This window comes from Hyalella azteca, unplaced genomic scaffold (assembly GCF_000764305.2).
Source record: "Hyalella azteca isolate HAZT.00-mixed unplaced genomic scaffold, Hazt_2.0.2 contig10099, whole genome shotgun sequence".
NCBI classification, from domain to species: domain Eukaryota; kingdom Metazoa; phylum Arthropoda; class Malacostraca; order Amphipoda; family Hyalellidae; genus Hyalella; species Hyalella azteca.
This window is the reverse complement of record NW_025940148.1, coordinates 27,968-50,027: the sequence shown is the minus strand read 5'-3', so window position 1 is coordinate 50,027 and position 22,060 is coordinate 27,968. Positions and strand designations below refer to the sequence as shown.

The 22,060-nt window shown below is 37.7% G+C and overlaps 1 protein-coding gene across 1 annotated transcript; it reads left to right on the top strand.

Moving 5' to 3' along the window:
- The first annotated feature begins 1,067 nt into the window (after positions 1–1,067).
- On the top strand, positions 1,068–22,060 carry LOC108669795 (phosphatidylinositol phosphatase PTPRQ). The gene is made up of 13 exons (XM_018157205.2): positions 1,068–1,122; positions 2,537–2,836; positions 3,719–3,951; positions 6,877–7,073; positions 7,434–7,485; positions 15,024–15,153; positions 15,460–15,563; positions 15,844–15,978; positions 16,324–16,452; positions 17,660–17,814; positions 17,963–18,098; positions 18,548–18,617; positions 19,736–22,060. The coding sequence occupies exons 1-13, from the start codon at positions 1,068–1,070 to the stop codon at positions 19,909–19,911; spliced, it is 1,872 nt and encodes a 623-aa protein (XP_018012694.1). The 3' UTR covers positions 19,912–22,060.

Below are 22,060 nucleotides of genomic sequence, written 5' to 3'. Positions count from 1 at the left end.
TCTGGATTATGTTCCATCGAAATTTCACCCATATATGGGACGATATAAATAGATGCTGATTCACAAGCTCCCCAGCATATTACCGGAGCTTCCGATAACAAGCCATTGAAGTTGCAATGCAAGATAACGTGTTCAGGAATTGAATTTCATGTTCGTCGTATTTTCACGAAGACTTTTTAAATAAATTTGAATAAATTTATAAGTGAAGAGAACGCAATTATTAATTGTAAGTGCATGACATGAAGACACGTCAACGAGAATAATTAATTTCTCTTTAATTTCTTCCAAGATTCAGAACAAGATCAACGCAGCCTGAGTGAGTCCTTGGTTCCAAGAGAAGCAAAGGCAAAATAAAAAATTCCACTTCCAACTAACGCAAGGGTGCAATGGACCTCGCCGAATGTTGAGGAATTTTACAGGGAACAATAGGAAGGGCCCAGATAACCGATAATTTACTGAATGCGGGCAGGAACAAGGAGGCAGGGCGTGATGTATAAATTCTCACTGCTGCAGGGATGTCTGTGCTGCATCATGGTGTCCTTCACTCTCCAGGTATTCATTAAAATCGGCCGATAGGCATGAGCTCGTGTCAAAAGCTGCATTTTGTTTCATCATTATATGCATAAGTATATCGAGACTAGCAACTGTAATCAAGTGATAAGTTTGACAATTTTGCCATTCAATTAATTTTTTAATTCGTTCAGAATTCATGTTCTTTCCAGGATTATTAAAATTTATTTTTTTTTCTAGTCTATTGTCACTAGTTCAGTTTAAATTGACTTGAAATGTATCGCGTCCGTATCTATGAAATGTATCTATTAACGTCAAAAATTATTCAAATGAGGTGTGGCCATTAAAATATCCCGAAGACTTTTCAGTTCCCATAATGCTTCTTCGAAGGATTTAGTTGAGAACATAATCACATTCACAAATACATGCAAAACATACTGACCGTATTTACTTATTATATATAATATTATTATCAATATTATCATATTATCAATTTCTCCTATAATTCAATTATGAATCATTTAATTAAAAAATTATTCTTTTATGTTCATGCGAGGATGGTTTTAATATCTTTTTCTACTTTTGAGCAGGATCAGGTCGTGCAGGATCAAGGTGCGTGTCTCAATTCGATTTCTTTTAAAAAACATTGCAGGGAACAACATAAATTTGTGAAATATTCAACAAATTCATAAAAACATCTGAAATGATCAAAATACAACAACAATAACAATAATGATTAATCGGTCTTATTGCATGAATCATTTCACTGAAAATAATAAACTGCGGCGTTGTAGTGCATTAATTTATGAAAAGCTTGCATAGTGTTTCGCAAGTAAAAGGCGAGAATAATAAAAAATCCAAACAAACTTTACTTGTACAACAATTGCGAACAATGTCAAATGAGGGAACCCGTGTAAATGTTTGATAATGTTATTTTTATTTATATAAGATTATACCAAACACACAGAACGATTGATATGCTACCTTCTCTTGCTCAAGCTCGAGAAGCACGCTGGCCATTCATGTCAAAGATTTCTTTCATTTTCAGTCGCACAATACTTCTGTGATTTGACTGCAATTTTTTTAAATGACTCATCACAATAAGATCGCTATTTCGTAGACACGTAAGACTTAACATTGTGAGGCAAGATGATGACGATTAAGGGAGGCAACTTGAGTATGAGTTAGATGAACACAACTATTCGCAAGTACATGATTTATTACAAACGAGTTAAACTCCGGCGAAACGAATTTATTTCTTTATTAATTGTTCTGACTTATTTATCAGCACTTATTTTCTGGAAAGTTTTGCTATGCATGACTAGATACAAATATTTGTGCAAGTTCAAATTTGGATGAAATTAGGTCGCAGTTGCATTACCGAATATATTTATCGGCTTCCTGAGAAATGTCCCGATTAAAATTTCACTTCTTGAGAATAAAGATGACATATTTCCTGCAACACAAGTTGTTCGTCTGCCTCCGTGATACATTTTCTCTCCAGTCATGAAGAGGCCTCCCAAGTCTGGGCTTGATCGGTTATTATGTATTTACGTTGGATTATGCATCGCAGTTCCCAAAATTATAAATTCGTTCGTCAGAAATTTTTTTGCGATTGACAAAAATGGAATTGAAACGCTTGGACCGATGCGAATGGGATAGGGTGAAGTGAAATTTGAACATATCATCTTAAAATAGGTTTTAACCCATATATATTTTTTGGACATTCTCTTAATCTCTAGAATTTTATAATTATTAGTATTTATGCTAAAACTTGCAGGTCAAGCATTGTAATACAATTAATATTGTAAAAAGATGCCATCTTGAATAGAACGGTCCTTAATTTTCACGGCAAGGCTTAGTATGGGTGGAAATATCAATGAATATTGATAAGTCGATACAGAAACTTACAAGTATCCAATTGGGTTTTCAAATTCGTTAAATGGGTCAATAAGGCTTACCTGTTGCTTGAAGACTGTCTTTTTTAATATTTCCAATCAGCATTCACATTGAGATTTCATTACAGTTCCCAGCGCACCAACTGATCTCAACATCGAAGCTCTCAACACCACATCAGTGCTGGTGACGTGGCAAGCTCCCGAGGAGGAGAACGGCATCATCACCAATTACACGATCCGCTGGAAGCTCGTGAGTAGCGGAAATGAAGCAGACGATGACCAGATAATTACAACGCTTGGTGACAGCTACGAGTGCGAAATACCAGACCTGATCGAGTGCCAGACCTACGACTTCTCCGTGTCGGCCTCCACCAGCCGTGGCGAGGGAGCGAGAAAAACCACGCAGCGAAAACTACGATGCGCTGAAGGTGGGGGTACAGCCCATAATGTGCAGAATAAGGATTGAAATAGCAACTATTAATCATTAATGCACATCTCTGTGCACCCATGTCAAACTTAATCAGGGAGTAACATTTTTAGTGACTCGTCCAGATTGACTAGACCACCCGCCACCGTGACAGGGGCATCTGGCTCTTGCCATGTCTTGACTGCAGAGGCTGGTAGTACTCTCATGGAACACTCCTGCTGCGTGCCTTTATATTAATTTCGGCTTGAAGCAGGTCCATTATTGATACCAATTCATTATTGATACCCAACTTTCAACTGTCATTGAAGCTGGAAAAAAGCTGCATTTCGTTGCAGTTGTCAGACTTGTTGTCGATAGAGCAAAGTATAATGATTATGTTGATAATTCGCAACTGCATGGGTCCAATACGTTCTTAATTGTCAGATCAATACAATGGAAGGTGAATGATTAGAGTTTTAAATATACTTAATACTTATTTAGGGTTAGACACGGTGAGGTTAATACAGACATTGCAGTGTAAATACAGGTGATTGTAACGACACTATAGCGGTAGACACAATTGCAGGAGCCGTCTAAGTAGATGCAAATAGAGGCAGGCTGTCCTGTACAGCGCGGGTTTTTTGGTTACTTTCTGCTCAGCGACTGAGGTAGGGAATGCTTGAGGAGCTTAAATAGACGTACAGCAATGACCTCACAGAAGGTGACGCAGTAACCGCTACAGCAAGTCTGGGAAGTAACGGTAGACAACCTGACACAGTTGCCCAGTGTCTATTTGTATGGTATTTGTATGGTATGATAACTTTGGGTGATGTTTAATTTGTTTGCATTTGTTCAACATATAGGGAGTCTAATGTAGTGATTATTTTCTCACGGCCTCCTGAAGCTCCAAGCGCACCTCAAAACTTGATATTGTTGGCGGCCCGGAGCGACGCTCTTGTCGTTCAGTGGGACGCGCCTGCGACACTAAACGGCGTCGTGGGTTATTACTCGGTCAAAATCAGCCGCGGCACCGACGTGGTCACCAACAAAAATATTACAGCTTCGGATTATCAAACTCGCTTCGATTGTACCGTGGACGGCCTCAGTGCAAGCACAGTGTACAACATTAGTGTACGGGTGAGTCCAATGGCTCTAATTACATGATTACCCTGTTTAGTGTTTACCTGATGTAACTGACAACCCTTGTGGCGATCTCGAACTATCACAACAACATAACATAGTGAGTATGATAGTGATGTCGGCGCTGAGGAGTAGGCCTGATGTGGCCTATCGCCGATTCTTGTACTTTACATGACTTGTTAACAAAAGATCTAAAATCGTGTCATTTAACCAGATCTCTTCAGGACTGACGACCAATAGATTGAAATAGCTACTAGACTTCCACCGGGTTCGATATGGTGCTACGCATTTCAAATCTGAACATATATTTTTCGATAGCTTTATCTAGTCTGTTCTTGAACGCGTTCATACTTGGAGCGCCAACGATGTAATCGGGGAGGCTGTTCCACATGTCGGCGATTCGAAGCGAGAAGAAATGTTGTCTCGTGGATAAGTTGCAGCGCAGTTTTTTTAGTTTATAGCCGTGGCCTCTGGTTCAGTTGATCTTGTTTCAAATTCTAGTAATCCTTCGGGACCTTGCATAAACCATGAGGATAAATGTATATTTCAATGAGGTCCCAACGCAGACGTCGATAACTAAGATTTGGAAGTTTCATAATAATTAATCTTTCTTAATAGGACTTCCCCTTCAAGCCTGGAATTATCCTCGTTTCACGTCTTTGAACATTCTCTCTTAAACTTTTGTCCTTTTCAAATCTCGGTGACCACACAACGTTTCTAAACTCTAGATTCGGGCGCACGACAGCAACTATAACAACTGCTTCATCGCTTTTGCATCTAGGAACTCATAAGAGCGTCTGATTAGACCAAGAAATTTGTTGGATGTTGCACTACGGCTTGTAGTGCGTAGTGCTACTTCGTAGTGCTAGTGCCCCATTTAGCATACGGGCCCATGTCTTCTCATAATGTAATTAAGCTTGCTACTCATTGTTCTTCCCGAGGTAAGTACATACTTAACACTTGTCAGCATTGAACCGCAGCTGCCACGTATCAGCCCAGTTAACTTAACTATCAAACTCATCTTGCAATTGCAAGATGCTTTATTGCTTTATTATATTGCTTTGCTTTATTTGACGCATCCTTCACTGTATTATAAACTTTCGTGTCGTCGGCATACACGGAGCACACGCTGTGCTCTACTTCTGGCAGATCGTTTACAAGAGCAACGAACAAAATAGGCCCAAAAACGCTTCCTTGTGGCACGCCACTGCGCACGTACTGATGCCCAGCCTGACACGGTTCCGTTAATACTGACACGTTGTCGTCTACTTACTAGAAAATCTCTGATCCACTGGAGTACGTTTCCCTCAATTCTCAAAGACTTCACTTTACGCAACAGTCGCTCATGCGGAACACTGTCAAATGCTTTGGCAAAATCGAGGTACAATGCATCCACTGGCTTCCTGTCATCCAGCTGGCGAGTCCAATTGTTCAACGTAGATAATAAGTTAGTGGTGCAGGATCTACCGGCAATAAAACCATGTTGACAATCTGATAGGAGATGGTGAACAGTCAAGTGATCGATAATCCTGTCCCTCACCACAGATTCCATTACATTACAAACAGCACTTGTCAGACCGACAGGGCTATAGTTAACGGGGCTAATTTTGTCACCTTTTTTGAACAATGATGTTACTTGAGCTTCTTTCCAATCGGACGGCAAAGTTCCTTCGTTCAAGGTTTTTTGAAAGAATACTGTCAATGGGCCGGCCAGGACGGTTGCTGCCAATTCTTTGAGCAATCTTATATGGAAGCCGTCTGGTCCACATGACTTGTTGCGATTTAGAGCTACCAGGCGCTTGAGAACCACTTCTTCGTGTATTTCAAAACCTGTTAACTTCGAGCCGACTGGGCGCTCCTCAATATCTTGAATGCTGTTTAAGTCCTCACCCGTGAACACACTAATGAGGAACTGCTAGAGAACGTTAGACTTGCCCTCATCAGAGGAAATATTTCGTTGGTCTACTATCAAATTAGATATACCGTCGTTTGTCTTACACTTCAAACTATCTTACAAAAAGAAGGCTTTCGGATTCTTTTTTGCATTTTTAGCAATATTTTTCCGAAGTTTTTCACTGCAGTGTGACAGACTTTTTTAGCTTGATTTCGAGCTTTTGCATACAGGTTATAATCAGCATCGCTGCGAGTTCGTAAATAACGCCTGTAGGCTTCCTTCTTGGTCTTTAGCTGAGCTATAACTGTACTGTTCATCCACTGGGACTTTTTGACTCCTCCAAGCGTAACTTAGGTACACAGACATCAAATGAAGACATAACCATGCAAGTCTTCGAAATATGATCATGAATCAGTCACATTCATGTTTTTAATATAGTCCGAAATATTCGCCGCATTCACTGTTTCATGGAGTTTATCATAATCGCCTTTTGCAACGTTCAAACGTTCACGCTTCCGAAGCGTCTTTTCTGCATGGCACTTCATACTCAAAAACAATGATTGGTGGTGGCTTTTACTCAACGGAGCCTCGTTGCAAACCTCATCTAACATTGATTCTTCACTGGAAAATACTAGATCTAAAATATTTGGGGTTTGTTTACCCCTAAAATGGGTTGGCTTGGTGATGTTCTGGATTAAAAATGAGTCTCGCACAGACTCCAGGCCTCATATTTTTTCGACGAAAAAAATGTGAGGCTGTAAGTATTTTGTCGCACACTGCCGACCTGTAAATTCACGCTGACTTTAATTTTATTTTTATACAATCTAAACTGAGAATTATTATGGCATCACACTCAACGCAGGCACAAAATATTGAATTTAAAACACGTGCTTAATGATTTAATAAATATGATTTTTACTTGAGATAGCATGTAGGCTCGCTATATCTGCCTTGAAATGAAGAACCTTCATGTCATCTACAGAAACTTTCATAAACATATGCTTTCAATGAATAGTTCCCACCTACAGGCAGTCACGAAAGAAGAAGGTGAATCTGTGGTGATGCCGTTCAAGACTTTACCCGAAAACGGGTCTGGACGCGTGGCGGGCATCGTCATTGGCTGCCTGGTGGGGGTGGCGCTGGTCGTGGGGCTCGTGGTTGTCATCTACAAACGTGACGACATTCGCAAGAAGTTCCTATCACCGCCGTCCAATTTCTCCCAAACGTATGATCATTTATTACGAAAAAAATCTTCCTAGATGAAATGAGAATAATCCCACGGGAACCGAATAATCTCACGGGAAATCTAAATGCAAATGAGAATATTTCCACGGGAACAGGTCCCACTGCAGTGATAATATTTTTATTATTTAAAAATAAAATAGGAATACAAGTATTATTCTTTAATTATTTTTATATCTTAAGTTTACTGTTTCGTAAATTTATCAATGAAGTAAACATTTTTCACCGATTTAGAGTTTTCCAAATTGCCTTCATTAGCATGCGCTGTAACATAGTCTAAGATGAAGGGTTAGGATTCTTTTAATCAAATTTTTATTCATTTAAGTGTTTTTTTCTCTCACAGCCCGACTGGAAACGATGAGGTTCGAACAGAAATACTGGACACGGTTCGACAGGTAGGAATGCATCTGCCTCAATGTAGAGATGTAAGAGGCAATGCTGCTCATTGACATAACAAAAATTAAAGAATCGCACTTAAAGTTTCTGTCCCAAGGCATACCACCGAGATATGTAATGGATAACTTACTCCTCTTGGAGTAACAGTCCTTAAACATTCCTCTTGACGGGAATGTTTTAACTACAGATTTAGCCTATTCGGTCTTTAATAATTTAATTTACTTTCGTTGCCTCCGAAATTAATTTGTTATCAGTTAAGAGAAGGAAGAAAGGTGGGTGACACCCTCACATTGCAAGCGAATCAATAAACTAAAATTGAAGTGTTATTGACGGGTATACTCGATTGATTTGAGTTTTGAATTACCGTATTAACTATGCAAAGAAGTGAATGGTAGTAATAGAGAGAGCGGGACTATCATCACAGTTTGCATCAGCATCTTAAGGCTGGTAGTCAGAATGCAGCGAAGTCTGAGATCGAGTTTTTCGCGACCATCGTGTGTAATGCTTGATCTGCCCGAAGCTCGGCCAGTCGCTATCTTCGAGCTTGTACTCTTTGTAGAATGATATTCTAGCCAGGCCCTTTTTCGCGAGCAACTGGTCGCTTTCAGGTGGCCGAGGAATGGCCACCCATCCGAATTGGACTAGGAATTGGACTAGGCCGACCCCTAGGCCGACGTCCCCCGAATTGGACTAGGCCGACCACTGGCCCCGTATTATTCCTCGCCCCTCATTGAGTTCGCCTTCACCATGCCGCCCGTCGTGAACTGACAGTTCAGTAATTTACGAAGTCTCTTTCCCTTTCCCTTCATACCTTCAACTTGCCACGCCTGCATCTGAGCAGTTGGTATACGGGATTTTCCCTCCGCGTATCATCAGGCTCTATCATAACTATTTTTTGGTAGATAATATCTACAACAAGGAGGCTGATCAAGGAATGCCGAGTGTACCATTCAATGGAGAATAAAAATTACACCCCGTTTACATATCGAAAAAAGTGTAGAAGTCGCAGACTTGATGAACAATAATATTCAAAGTTTCTTGAAATTTCTTTTCATTAAAACTTTTTTAAGACTAAGTTTAAATATTTTTTGTTCCTGGTCACCGTTTATAAATAAATAGCTGGGTAAGCATGGAAAACCCCATATCGCCAACTCATTTACGAGTGGAGCAAGGACTACTACACACAGGACATGCATAGCCTATGTCCAGCCTCTGCTAGCAGAGGCGATCGCCTACACTATGAAAATGCTGTTGTTTTAGTGGCATCAACAAATGATATGCCCATAATTGTTTCATACAATAGTATTACAATGTGTGTAGTAGTCCTTGGTCAGTTTACCACAATCTTACCTCGAATCGTAGCTATCAAAATTTGGTTGACCACTCTCTCCAATCGAAAAATTACCGAGTGCTCACAATATTTTTAACCACCGTCTTCAGTTTAGAAACTGTTCGTTACCAAAAGCCCGGGACTTGACCTAAAGCCAGTGTCACTTGGAAGATACTTCTCCGGAATTCATAATTGATTTAAAATTTTTAATACTTTCCAGAACCTGGGCGCTCATCTTTATCAATCAACACAAAGCTATTAGGTACTTTATTTATACGTATCGTTACACAGTGATTAAAACTTTGCAGGGGGCATATGGCAAGTAATGTAATCTGTGTAAATATTCTTCGTGTCGATGAAAGGTAACTCGAATAGAATTAATGTTGAAGTCAGTAAAGTTCTCATATAACAATTATAGTAGCATTGACTTTTTCGGCAGTTTGATCTCATAATCACGAGACACCTCAGATTTGGAGAAGGAAGAGCAAAATGGTTCATATGTTCATTTTTATTTTCGTTTTCCCACTTATAGAGCATTTCTTAATGTTTTTTCCTAAAATCCCTTTCAATGTCAGTTCTAATATATTCACTTGAATTATAAGCTGATTTATCTCGGTGGAGAGATGATAATATCATAGCGGATATTATCAACATCAATCTGCAGCTGATTAATATTTTCAGAATTGATCATTGTACCTCTCTTTGGGTATCTGTTATTAAGTCTTTCATTTTTTATGAGATATTTTATCAAAGTTTTTCTCTCTTGAAGGCTGTTTCGAATGACGATAGCGTGTGAATGAAATACCCTCAACTAGGTTTAATTTATTTACATCATAAATCACTCTATATTTTCGAAAATTACCAATGAGTACGTCTCACTTGACTAGATGGAATGACTTTTCTCAACCAAAACGTAAATACGTTAGGTAACGTTAATTGTAAATTTTTTTATCTATCAATTATTTCATATGGTACATACATAAGCTCTCATTTTTTAAACCGACATTATAAGGGGTATTGATTAGTATTTGTAGAAGAGGTTGGAATGGAATCCAACATCGAATTAACATGTGAAAAATATATCTAAGTTAATTCAATCAAACGGTGGTTCAATGCTAGCGTATTAATACCATCTGCTAACACAGTGGGGAAAATAAGTATTTAGTCAGTCACTAATTGTGCAAGTTCTTTCACTTAAAATGATGAGAGAGGCCTGCAATTGACATCATAGGTAGACCTCAACTATGAGAGACAAAATATGAAAAAAAAATTTTGAGAAAATAATTCTGTCGGACTTTTAAAGATGTAATTTGCTAATGATGGTAAAAAATAAGTATTTGGTCACTTACAAACAATCAAGATTTCTGGCTGTTACAGACCTGCAACTTATCTTTCTAAGAGACTTCACTTTCCCCCATTCATTACCTCTATTAATGGAACCTCTTTGAAGTCGTTAACTGTATAAAAGACACCTGCCCACAACCTCAAACAGTCACACTCGAAGCTCCATTATGGTGAAGACGAAAGAGCTGTTGGAGGACACCAGAAACCGAATTATAGACCTGCACCAGGGTTAGAATCTGCAAGGGGCAAGCAGCAGCTTGGTGTGGAGAAATCTACTGTGGGAGCAATAATCAGAAAATGGAAGACCTACAAGACCACTGCTAATCTCCCTCGATCTGGGTCTCCCCGCGAGATCTCAGCCCGTGGAATCAAAATGATCACAAGAACGGTGAGGAAAAATCCCAGAACCACGAGGGGATCTAGTGAATGACCTGCAGAAAGCTGGGACCAACGTTACAAAGGCTACCGTCAGCAACACACTACGACGCCGGGGACTAAGATCTTGCAGTGCCAGACGTGCAGACGTGTCCCCCAGCTTAAGCTAGTCCATATCCAGGCACGTTTGAAGTTTGCTAGAGAACAGTTGGATGTTCCAGAAGAAGAGTATTGGGAGAATGTCATATGGTCATATGGAACCATAGCAGGACTGTTTGGTAAAAACACAACTCGTCGTGTTTGAGGGAAGTGGGTGCGGAGTTTCATCCATAGAACATCACACCAATTGTGAAGCATGGGGGTGGCAACATCATGCTTTTGGGTTCTTTTTCTGCAAAGGGACCAGGACGGCTGGTCCGTGTACATGAAAGATTAAATGGGGCCATGTATCGTGAGATTTTGGGTGCAAACCTCCTTCCATCAGCAAGGACAATGGAGATGAAACGTGGCTGGGTCTTTCAGCATGACAATGATTCCAAGCATACTGCCAGGTCAAGAAAAGAGTGGCTTCGTTAGAAACATTTCTAAGTCCTGGAGTGACCTAGCCAGTCTCCCGGTCTCAACCCCCATTGAAAACCTTTGGAGGGAGTTGAAAGTTCGTATTGCTCGAAGACAGCCCCAAAACATCCCTGCTCAAGAGGAGACCTGCATGGAGGAATGGGCCAACAGGCCAGCAACAGTGTGTACCAATCTTGCAAAGACCTACAGAAAACGTTTGACCTCTGTCATTGCCAACAAAGGATATACGATAAAGTTATGAGATGCACTTTTGTTATTGACCAAATATTTTTTTTACACCATTATTTGCAAATAACATCTTTAAAAGTCAGACAAAATTATTTTCTCAGATTTTTTTCACATTTTGTCTCATAGTTGAGGTCTACCTATGATGTCAATTGCAGGCCTCTCTCGTCATTTTAAGTGGGAGAACTTGCACAATTAGTGACTGACTAAATACTTATTTTCCCCACTGTATATGTCTTTTAGTATGGTCGCCATTCAGTGTAATCTTATTTATCTCCTCTGTATATAATTCATGGTTATCACTTTGGATGTTATACATTGTTTTATATATAGTCTCATTATTCAATGTTCTCTTACATTCATCCATGGTAGTATTCCCGGTATATTTCTCTTTATACCTTTAGTTCTCTTAGCTGCAGAACATTTTGTTCGATAACAATACAGCTTTGCTCGTAGACCTACAAATTCTTCTATAGGCAGTCCGCCAAATTTATCTTTCATTCTACCGATTACTTTTTTCTTATGATATGAGTATAGGAAATGATTTATAGGATAATTAGAGTGGTCAAATAAGTTTGATTTTTCTTATATCTTTAGACATGATGACTTCCATTCTCATTTGTTATTAACAATAATTTCAGAGTCCAAGACCGTTTTTTCTGAACAAACACTAAACAATTTGATGAGAAAATTAGCCGTTTGCAGTCAGATTTCGATGATAAATTCATGAATTTGGAATTACATATGGAAGAAAAACTAATGAAACAATTTGACGAGAAAATGAATAGTGTGCAGTTAGCGCTCGATGATAAAATCGAGAATTCGGAATTACATATTGAAGAAAATTTGAAAGTAATTATTAAAGCTGACAAGGAGATACATAGAGTATAGTTGGCGTTTGAAGATTTGATAAATGAAATACTTAAAACTTCAGAATTGCGGATTCATAAACTAGTGTTACAAATTGATGGAAAGTATCTTTCCCAAAAGTTGATCAGAAATGCAAAAGCTTAGAATCAAACTTAGTTTAATTAATGATGCGAAATTCAATAACATAGCAGAACAAATCGTGGACTTACGAGCGGAGTCATTTCGATGACAGAAATTGGGTATATTATTAATGAAATGAAGGATATTAAAAATACTTCATGAGTTTTCTAGAGATATTACATTAAATCAGAAAGGAATTTATCATCCTAAATTGATGCTACAAAATGAAACTGATAAAAACATAAAACTGAACAGAATATTAACACGTCGTATAAATAATCTCGTAGCTTATCGAGTGCGGGAGGGTCTGCAGGCTTTTGAAATTTTTCTTTATTAAAATGACTAGTGTTGATATATTTGGAACCAGAATCACTGGCACACCCATATCACAGCTAAGAGGACCTCCAGGCATTGGCTTTCGATTCCTCGACGCTGAAAAAATTTTTATCCAAATAATTGGAGAATTGAAAATATCTTGTGTCCAATTTATGATAATGGTGCCGCAATCAAGATTTATGTCAACGAGGGAATCGTAGAAGTATCAGATGTTCATGTAAATGATTCAGAAATGACCAATAACAAAATAGATGTTGTTAGAGAGGGTGCCATGATGCATATCAACTTCCTCGAGAAAGAATTGCCTGCAGTAAAATCAATAGTAGAAACTATTGATGAAATAGTAACTCATGAAATAACAGAATTAGAAAATCTTAACAAAAAAGTAAGTCAACAAATAATTGAAGTAAAAACAGAATTGGGAATTCTCACCATAAGAGTAACTCAGGAAATGACTGAAGTAAGATCAAAATTACTACAACAAATGAATAATTTGAAATCCATCGACGAAAAAGTATCATCATTAGACGGAATTCAGGCTGAATTAAAGTCATACATATATGGTGTTGAAAGAAATATAGCCTCAAATAAGAACGAACTTGCAGAAATATCAAGCGTTCAAGAACAATTGTTTGAATGACTTTTAGAAAAAATGAAAATTCAATGAGGAGTGAACCTAAACAGGGAACCAAACTCCTTTTCAAACTCTTAACAGTGAGAATGGGTAATAAAACACGGAATTTGTATCCTTATGTTCCGATCCAGTACAAGTAGTTTGGGTAGGATATGCTGATCCTAATTTGATCAGTTGGAAGTTTTGTTTCGCTTCGTCTACATATGTATTCGTTGTAATTTATGCAAATGAGTTGGAAAACATGTAGTGTTTAAAAGTTTTCGGTATGGCTATTCCATCATTGACGATGCCATTTCGTACAGCTTAATAACATTGATGATCTCTTTGAATTGTAGTTAATACGCTAACCACCTCCATCACTTCACGGTGAGCATCCAAGACTTAACAGCTTAAATTGCCTTTTTAAGTCGTGCACACTTACGATATATCCGACGAGGAAAGAGCAGCATGGAATTTGGTGTAGCCATACTCATAGCAACTGCTTACGATATAAAAATCGATGGTAAGTTACGCAGCTTGTTTAACTCGAACTATCAGGTAAAACGTAATTTTACGCTTATTGGCAAAGGGCTCACTGGTCGCAAGCTGCGCTCGCGTGCGCAAGGTAATGACCTATTTACACTCATTGGCAATGGGCTCACAGTGCGCAAGCTTCGCTCGCCGTGAGCAAGCACTCCAGGGTCACAGGTTTGGATTTAGGTGGGTATGGGTAAGAATGGGTATGAATATGAGTATGTTAATAGCTGATCTTGATGAATATAGTGAGAACTGAAAATACCGTTTTTTCCTTGATCCTAGTTACATAGATCCTGATAAGAAAAATTTGTTCCTTTTTGATGATATCGCTACGGAAAAGCATCAGAATCCTGCTGATAGCGTTTACACCCGTGGAAGACATAAAAACTGTAGTTAAATTTACTTATCCCAAAACTATCACATATTACTAAGAAAAAACATTAGAACGATTTCAAATTTATTATAATTCTATTCGAGTTACCTTTCATCGATATGAAGCATTTTCTCAGTGCTTGTGATATGTCCTTTGTAGAGTTTCAAGAACTGTGTAGAGATACGTATAAAGTACCTTAAAGTTGTGTTGATTAATAAAGATGAGCACCCAGGTTCTGGAAAGTATTTCAAATATTTAAATCAATTATATATTTCAAAGACGTATCTTTTTACAGTGACACTCGCTCTAGGTAGTAACGGGTTTTTAGTAACGAACAGCTTCCAAACTTTAGTAAAGCCAGTGGTTTAAAAAATATTGTGAGCACTTGGTAAGGTTTTGATTAGACAGTGGTCGACCAAATTTTGATGGCTACGACTCGAGGTGTGATTGTGGGTAAATTATCGGCAACCTGTGATTCAAGATGTATATGCAAACTGTGATGATAGGCCCTCTTTCTATACTACGAATGGTAATTAATGCGTCACCAAGGGCAAGAACAAAAGATTTTTGTTTCTATATCAGCCGTTTTATACGACCATAGATCATAATGCTCTAATGGGAGCTCTTCAGAGAAGTTTTTCTTTCACCATCATTTGATATCGAGATTGTGATAGCATCACGAAAATTTGTCAAACTAAAATAGGATTAATAAATTATACTTCACAAATCGATTTTGTGCTATTTATTTTGCAATTTCCAAGATATTAGCTTCAAGAATACTAATAATACTGCACTTACAATAGTTTGCTATCACGATCAAACTATTACTGAGCAGTTCGAAGACGATCCTCAGAAGCTAAAGGCGGCCTTCGAGGATCTGAAAGCCAGAAGCAGAGTCGCTTCAAAGAACGAGGCTTCCAGCCGCAAGAATTTAATGAAAAATCGTTATCTAAACATCGTTCCTTGTGAGTAGTGCAAGTATCCCTTTATTTGAGTCACAAAAATAAAAAAAATTGTCGGCGAAAAATTTAAAATTCTTTGAAAAAATTTCACGAGCTCCAATGCAGCTACCTGACCGAATGTTATCGGTCAACTTGAGACAAATTTGAAGCTCTTAATTATTGAGATTGAAATGAAACTGAAACCTAAAAATTTTTTTGTACTTTAAATAAATGAAGAAAACAGGCGGTAAGTAAGCCCTTACTTGCATTCAAGTAAGTTTTCTCATTCGTGGTATCAATTGGCTTGTTGATGATCTAAATTGCATTAAGTATGCAGTCGAGTGAATTCATTCTGCTGCTGTGCAGTCGACGACACGCGAGTTAAACTAAATGATGAATGGAGTACCGACTACATCAACGCCAGCTACGTTAAGGTGAGGATAGGAGGCAAACAGAATATAAATCAGTAATGGAATGTTTGGAACTTCAATTTGCGACCCAAGTAGGCAACTTCTCTTTGCTAGTTTTGCTCTATGCGACCTATTTTCGAAATCCAACATATGACCTAAGTTAGCGTTAGAATCGTACGATTGAATATATAGCAACATAAACTTATGTACCGAAAATATCTAATAAATTTGACACTTAAATTATATATTGAGCTTTGTTGTAGTTTATTAATTTTGATAGTATATACAATTTCGGTGGCACCAGGACGCAGACGGCAACGTGCGTTTCATCGCGAGTCAAGGACCGAAGGCTGGGACAGTGTCAGATTTCTGGCAAATGGTCTGGCAGGAACAAGTGCAAATTATAGTCATGTTGACGAACTGTTTAGAGCGTGAGAAGGTAATTATATGGCCATGAACGCGAATGGAAGTTTTGTTGTTCATGCATATACTATTTACTTTGGTTTTCACTACATGAGACACGAGTGGCTCCCTAGCTCAGGCTAGCTGGAACTGAATAAACGACTGCTTTTTTCCTTCATACCTCAAATCTTGCAACGTTGTATGAAACCATGTTCCTGATTTCATGACTGTTGATTGTTGAATCAAATGGAGGTGCTAATAATTATTAATTCCCCTGATAACATTCTCAAAAACAAAACAGAGTATTTAATTTTCCATTTATTATTGGTAAAATACTGCATGCGCTTCAAGTATCAGGCACAAATGATTAGGTTTATTGCAGGAAAAATGTTGCATGTACTGGCCTGAGACGAAGAAATCAACGTTCCTGGCTGACCAATATGTCATGACTCTCATGGATGAAGAGAAAGGACCTGACTGGACTGAGCGCAGGATCCTCCTGCAAAATGACGTGAGTTCCTGAGATATCATGCATCTTTGATCATTTCTTTGTCCGTGCAAAATTGTATCCTCATTTATAAATGGAATTTTTCACCACAATAGAAATGTTGCTTTCAGTTCAATGTGCATCCCAGAAGTTATGGTTAAACGTAAACAAACACTGAGGATATTTTTTCATTTATTTAACAATCATATTTTCGATACCGAATTTGGATCCTTAACCATGTTTACCCAACGCTCATTGGTTATACCCAAGATTTCCATTTAAGGTGGAATGCAGGAAGGGTAACATACCGATACACATATCAAATTGTATCGAAATACCTGTTATTTGGCTTTTCTCAGAGATGTCAGGTTATATTTTGGAAATTAGCAAAATATACCTGCCTGTACCAATCTAGAATGTATGAACAACCATTCATAGAAGTACACACTGATCTAAAACTTAAGCTGACAAAAATTATCATCAGGACCATCTCATACCAAATAAATTAAGTTTGTAACAATAAATTGACATTATTGTTATTGAATCTTTTATTACTTGAAAATTTATCAAGAGACTTTAAAGGTATTCTTGTCACCAATAGACAAATATACAAGGAAATCCAGAAGGTATAGTATACCTCGACTACTGTTTATGGAGTCACTACTTCGTTGTATATACAGTATACGCACCAAGTTAGCTGCTAGCCTGTTTTGAAACAAATTTTCTGAATTTTACCAAGATTTAAAAACCCCAATTTCAAAGATTTTCAACGGCGTAATTTACTTGATTGCCTACTAAAACCGTTCTTAATTTTAGTAGGAAAGTTGCATTTATAGAAATAAGCAATGGCGGGCGAAGCCAGTAAATGAAGCTCCATCTTTAAGATTGCATCAGCACATAAAAGCTATCACAGAAATAGCATCAGTTGATCAATTATTTCTTCAGGGGATATAAAGAAGTATATAAGAAGAACATAACTTTGGCATTAATGTTCTCAAAGGACTGGCTTCAAAAGAATAATTCTTAAAACTCTAGCGCATGATCTAATTTCTAAACTGAAGCTTAAACATATGTATTCTATAGACAAGCGGAATTTTAACATGTCATGTCGATTTTATTACATAATTTTTCGTAAAATTTGAATCGATGCGCCACCTGGATCTAAAGCAATATTGTAAAGATTTAGTTTCAGGTGGTGAAATCATGGAAGTTTAACTTTTGTTCATCACAGCCCAGCCCCGCCAGAGAGGTCGTGCAGCTGCACTTCACGTCGTGGCCCGACTTCAACGTGCCGGCGTCCGAGGCCGCTTTGCTGAAGCTCATCCGCAGCGTCAGGGCGCGTGTCGGGGAGTCGGAGTCTCTTGTCCCCATCCTTGTACACTGCAGGTGATGATGTTGCAGAAATGAGATTAAAAAAACAAATTTCATGAAGAAGTGTTACATGTTTTTTTGATTGGAAAAGGATGCTTTCTTTAATACGTTACCGTTTTGAAGTTGATATGCTATTTTAATTACAACTTTTCTGCAACGACAGTGCGGGGGCCGGCAGGACGGGCACCTTCATCGCGCTGTGGAACCTCCAGCAGCAGCACCAGCGGGGCGCCCCCATCGACATCGACGCGACCATCCTCAAGATCAGGGAAGACAGGAGCTTGCTCGTACAGTCTAAGGTGAGGTCAAGTCTGAGGTGAGGTCAAGTCTGAGGTGAGGTCAAGTCTGAGGTGAGGTCAAGTCTGAGGTGAGGTCAAGTCTGAGGTGAGGTCAAGCCTGAGGTGAAGTCAAGTCTGAGGTGAGATCAAGTTAGGAGCGAGGTCAAGCCTGAGGTGATGTCAAGTCCGAGGTGAGGTCAAGTCCAGACTAGGGTAAAATGCTTCAAAATAGAGTAGAGTAACTGGAATAATTGTATGCTGTGGATAACAGTGTGACTTTATAAATACAATTAAATTAAATTTAAAATATCAGTCGCCTACAGCAGCCTGCGTGTTCTGGATTTAGATGTCCTTGTTTTCTGTGTATTCGTAGGAGATTGATAACGTTTCATTTTAGTGCTCATTTTAGTGCATCAAAATATTAGGCAAAAATATGATAACTCATACATTATACCTTCTATGATCTTCAGGAGCAGTACCTGTTCGTCTTTAAGTGTTTCGCGGAGTATCTGCGGACACCAGACATATTCATCGGTGGAGGTGAGCTTAATAATTTTTTGCTCGGTTAAAATCAGGATTTGAATATTTTTCATTCATAACTATATATACGTTACATAACAATTTTTAGACTAGCTTTTGATCTTGAATGACGGACAAAGAAAGGTATAATATTCTTTATTTTAAAAGAAGTGTTATGCGACCATCGCGTAGTTCCACACATCTAAAATGTGCATACTTCTCTAAAAGAGTAGTGTATTTGATCACCAAGATTGTAGCTGTAAGTTGCCAGTTTGAAAATCAGGCAGCTGTAGAAATTCTACTAGAAATTGACAAATGGGATGGTTGGTTACCATAAGTATGACGATTAAAGCCGTGTGTGTTTCAGGGTCTAGACCCATCAATCCGAGGATATTCTTCGATTTATAAATCGTTGACAGTCCAAACATGAACTATAGTTCAACGCCTACTACACTGCCTTGGTATTATGCAGGGTGTCCCACAAATATTTCCCTGACGTTTTAATTGATTATTTTATCGATTAATAGATTAGTATGGAGTGCTTACCAATCAATTACCAAAGACTATAACAGTTCTAGACAAAAAAAAATTATAATGTAAAAATGGTAAGTAAATTATGTTAAATTCAATAGGAGATATAATAAATTAAAAAGTCGGGGAGGGAATTTTTGAGAGGCATCCTGCTTTATACTATGATACTGTATGTAACAGTCAAAAGAGATGGCCATTAAAGCCTTACGAATCTTGAGAGAAAGAATGACTTACGCGCTCAAGATTCGGCAATGTTCCACAGAGTAGATTTATCAAATGGTCAACCAGGTAAGTACGTATATAATGTAACTGGTGATTGCCATCATTTCTATTTTTAATAATATATATTTTGCTATCATTATCGTTCATTTGTAAGAACTATTTTCAAACCCATCCAATAATTTATGTCGGAACGATATTAATGTATCAGTATTTTTTCCCGAATTTACAGCCTTAAAGCATAATTTTAAAATGTTTGACCAAAAATAGATATATATATTTTTCTCAGTAAAAATAGTATTCATGATTCCTGTTTTTGATTGTATTGATTGATCTCAATATAGTGAGCCGAAAATAGTGAATGCCGTAGAAAATATTAATGTCCTCAGGAAGTGGCAGCATGGCGAACGCCCGTGATCTGGAGATGGGAGTTCTCGGCGCCCGTAAAACCGGCTTGGATGAGGATGAAAAATCAACTGATGCTCTGTTACCAGTGAAGGATGAGTATAATGGACGTAGTAACTATTTTGCTGCAAGTTGTATTGTCGACTTGCTGCAAGGTTAATCTTTGAATGGCTACATCCACTATGCACCGATGAATTGCAAGTAAAGATGCTAGGCAATTATGGGCTATTAAAATGAATCAATTTATTTTCAAGATTATCAATCAAAAACACATTTTAATTTCATAATGAGAAGTCCAACTTTTGAGCAGCCTGTAGGGCACGTTCAAAATTTTTACAAAAAAACGGAATGAATTAGTGAAAGAATTCTTGGAGTTCAGTCACTTGAAGTTTGCTTCGCAATGTATGACATGTTATTAGTTACATGATTAGCTATTACATTTAGGATTAAATTCTCATTGCATGATGATTTACCAAGCAATGAATAATATATTTTGAATGCCATGTCGACTTATCAAATGCATTCCCTCCTCAAGCATCGAAAGTACCGATTCCTCGTTTTTTTCTTTGTAGTAATTATGATTAATCTTCAAATAGCTGGCTAGCTTGAAAATTTTAAAGCCTCATCATCTACTTGTTGAGAACTGATCTACAGCTAATTATGATTTTTAAATTTATGGTTAAATGGTCTCTGGGTATATTTAAATTTATAGGTTGAATGGTCTGGTCTCTCAGTTGTTAGGTAGTGGACGACCGCGCGCAAATAATACTTTTATGCGAATGATTAATATTTTGGTAATTGTTCGTTTAATTTCTCCAAAATTTGCGATTACTATTATTCTTTTCAGTCTATTTGCAATTAAAATTTATGATTATTTCTGTATTTTTTTATAGATTCTGACCGATTAGCGGATGCTTTAGGGAAATTAGTAGACTTTTTTCCCTGATAAGAAGCAAATAATAACTTTTAAAAGCATACTATTATCGCAACCCTCATGTGCTTTTTTAAAATGAATACATTACGAACGAATGCCAAATTTTTTATGATAATAATAGAAATGAATTGACCTTGGGTCATTTGACAAATACTATGAATATATTATCATCAATCGATAATCTTCCGTTTTCAACGTCCAGTCCGACGTTTGATATGGGAGGCCCACTTCCGGGTACAGTTTATGGTATACATGAGATATTTTAGAATTGAATTAGGGGTTCATTATATAACAGGCTAATAGTTTTGATTTTTAAAACATGGAATTTCCCATGGCATAGGTGAAAGACGATCGAGAAAAATTTTGTCTCGACCACTGAAGTGTTAATTTAGTGAACAAATAAATTGTACAACACCTGCAGGCATGTTTGGACCCTTTTACTGCAACACTTGACATTTAGAAATTACAAGTTTTTTTGCCAACGAGTTATTTATACCAACTTTACTATTGTATCAATCAACTTAGGAGATTTGTTCGGAGAATTATTAACAGTTCAGGGTACCATGCAGGATTGAAGTAGCGATGTACGGGTTCGATCCCAGCTACCTGCAACAGTTCTGTTCGCATCAGCAAGGAGACCGGTTGTGTCAGTACCTTAAAACATGAAGAAGCTGTGAGTTGTGTTTTCGAGACCGCAACAAGCTGGGAATATTCTGCGATGTTCAGAATCGGGGATAGATCGAACGGCCTAATTAACAACAATACATACTTTCTATACTATATATAAATCAATCGAAATTCCATAGTGTAACAATGAAACTTGCTCGATAATTCATGTGCATCACAAGACATTAATTTAGGTATCTATTTAAGGTGTTCAGCGTCTCTGTTAAAAGACACGTTCTTCTCCTTACCTTCACTTAATATTTTATGTCAGGAGGCATTTCAGCCAGTCAATTGTTCATGAGTGAGTGCAAGGACTTTTCTCTTACTCAAGCAAAATAAATTTTAATAGTAAATGACATTGGATAATTCATGTTAGTTTTTTTACACAGAAGCATAACATTTTTTGCAACAGACGATACAACTTTTTTGGAAGTGATAAAATAGCGTCTCAGCCTCAAAACTGATACCAATAGAAAAAATTTCAGCAGTCAACTGTTGAAATTTATTATCTAATTACGTCATTATTGTTTATACGCTCGTGTTCAATCTTGCTTTTTTACACTTTTATTTGAGTTTGCTCGTTTAAGATCTTATTAATAATTCTACTGGTTTCACGCCAGTGGTTGAAACGTAGGGTTATTGGCTGCTTGGAGCTTCGGAGTTTAAATGATTTTTGTCACTTGCCGTAGTGCTGTGAATTAACTTGCAT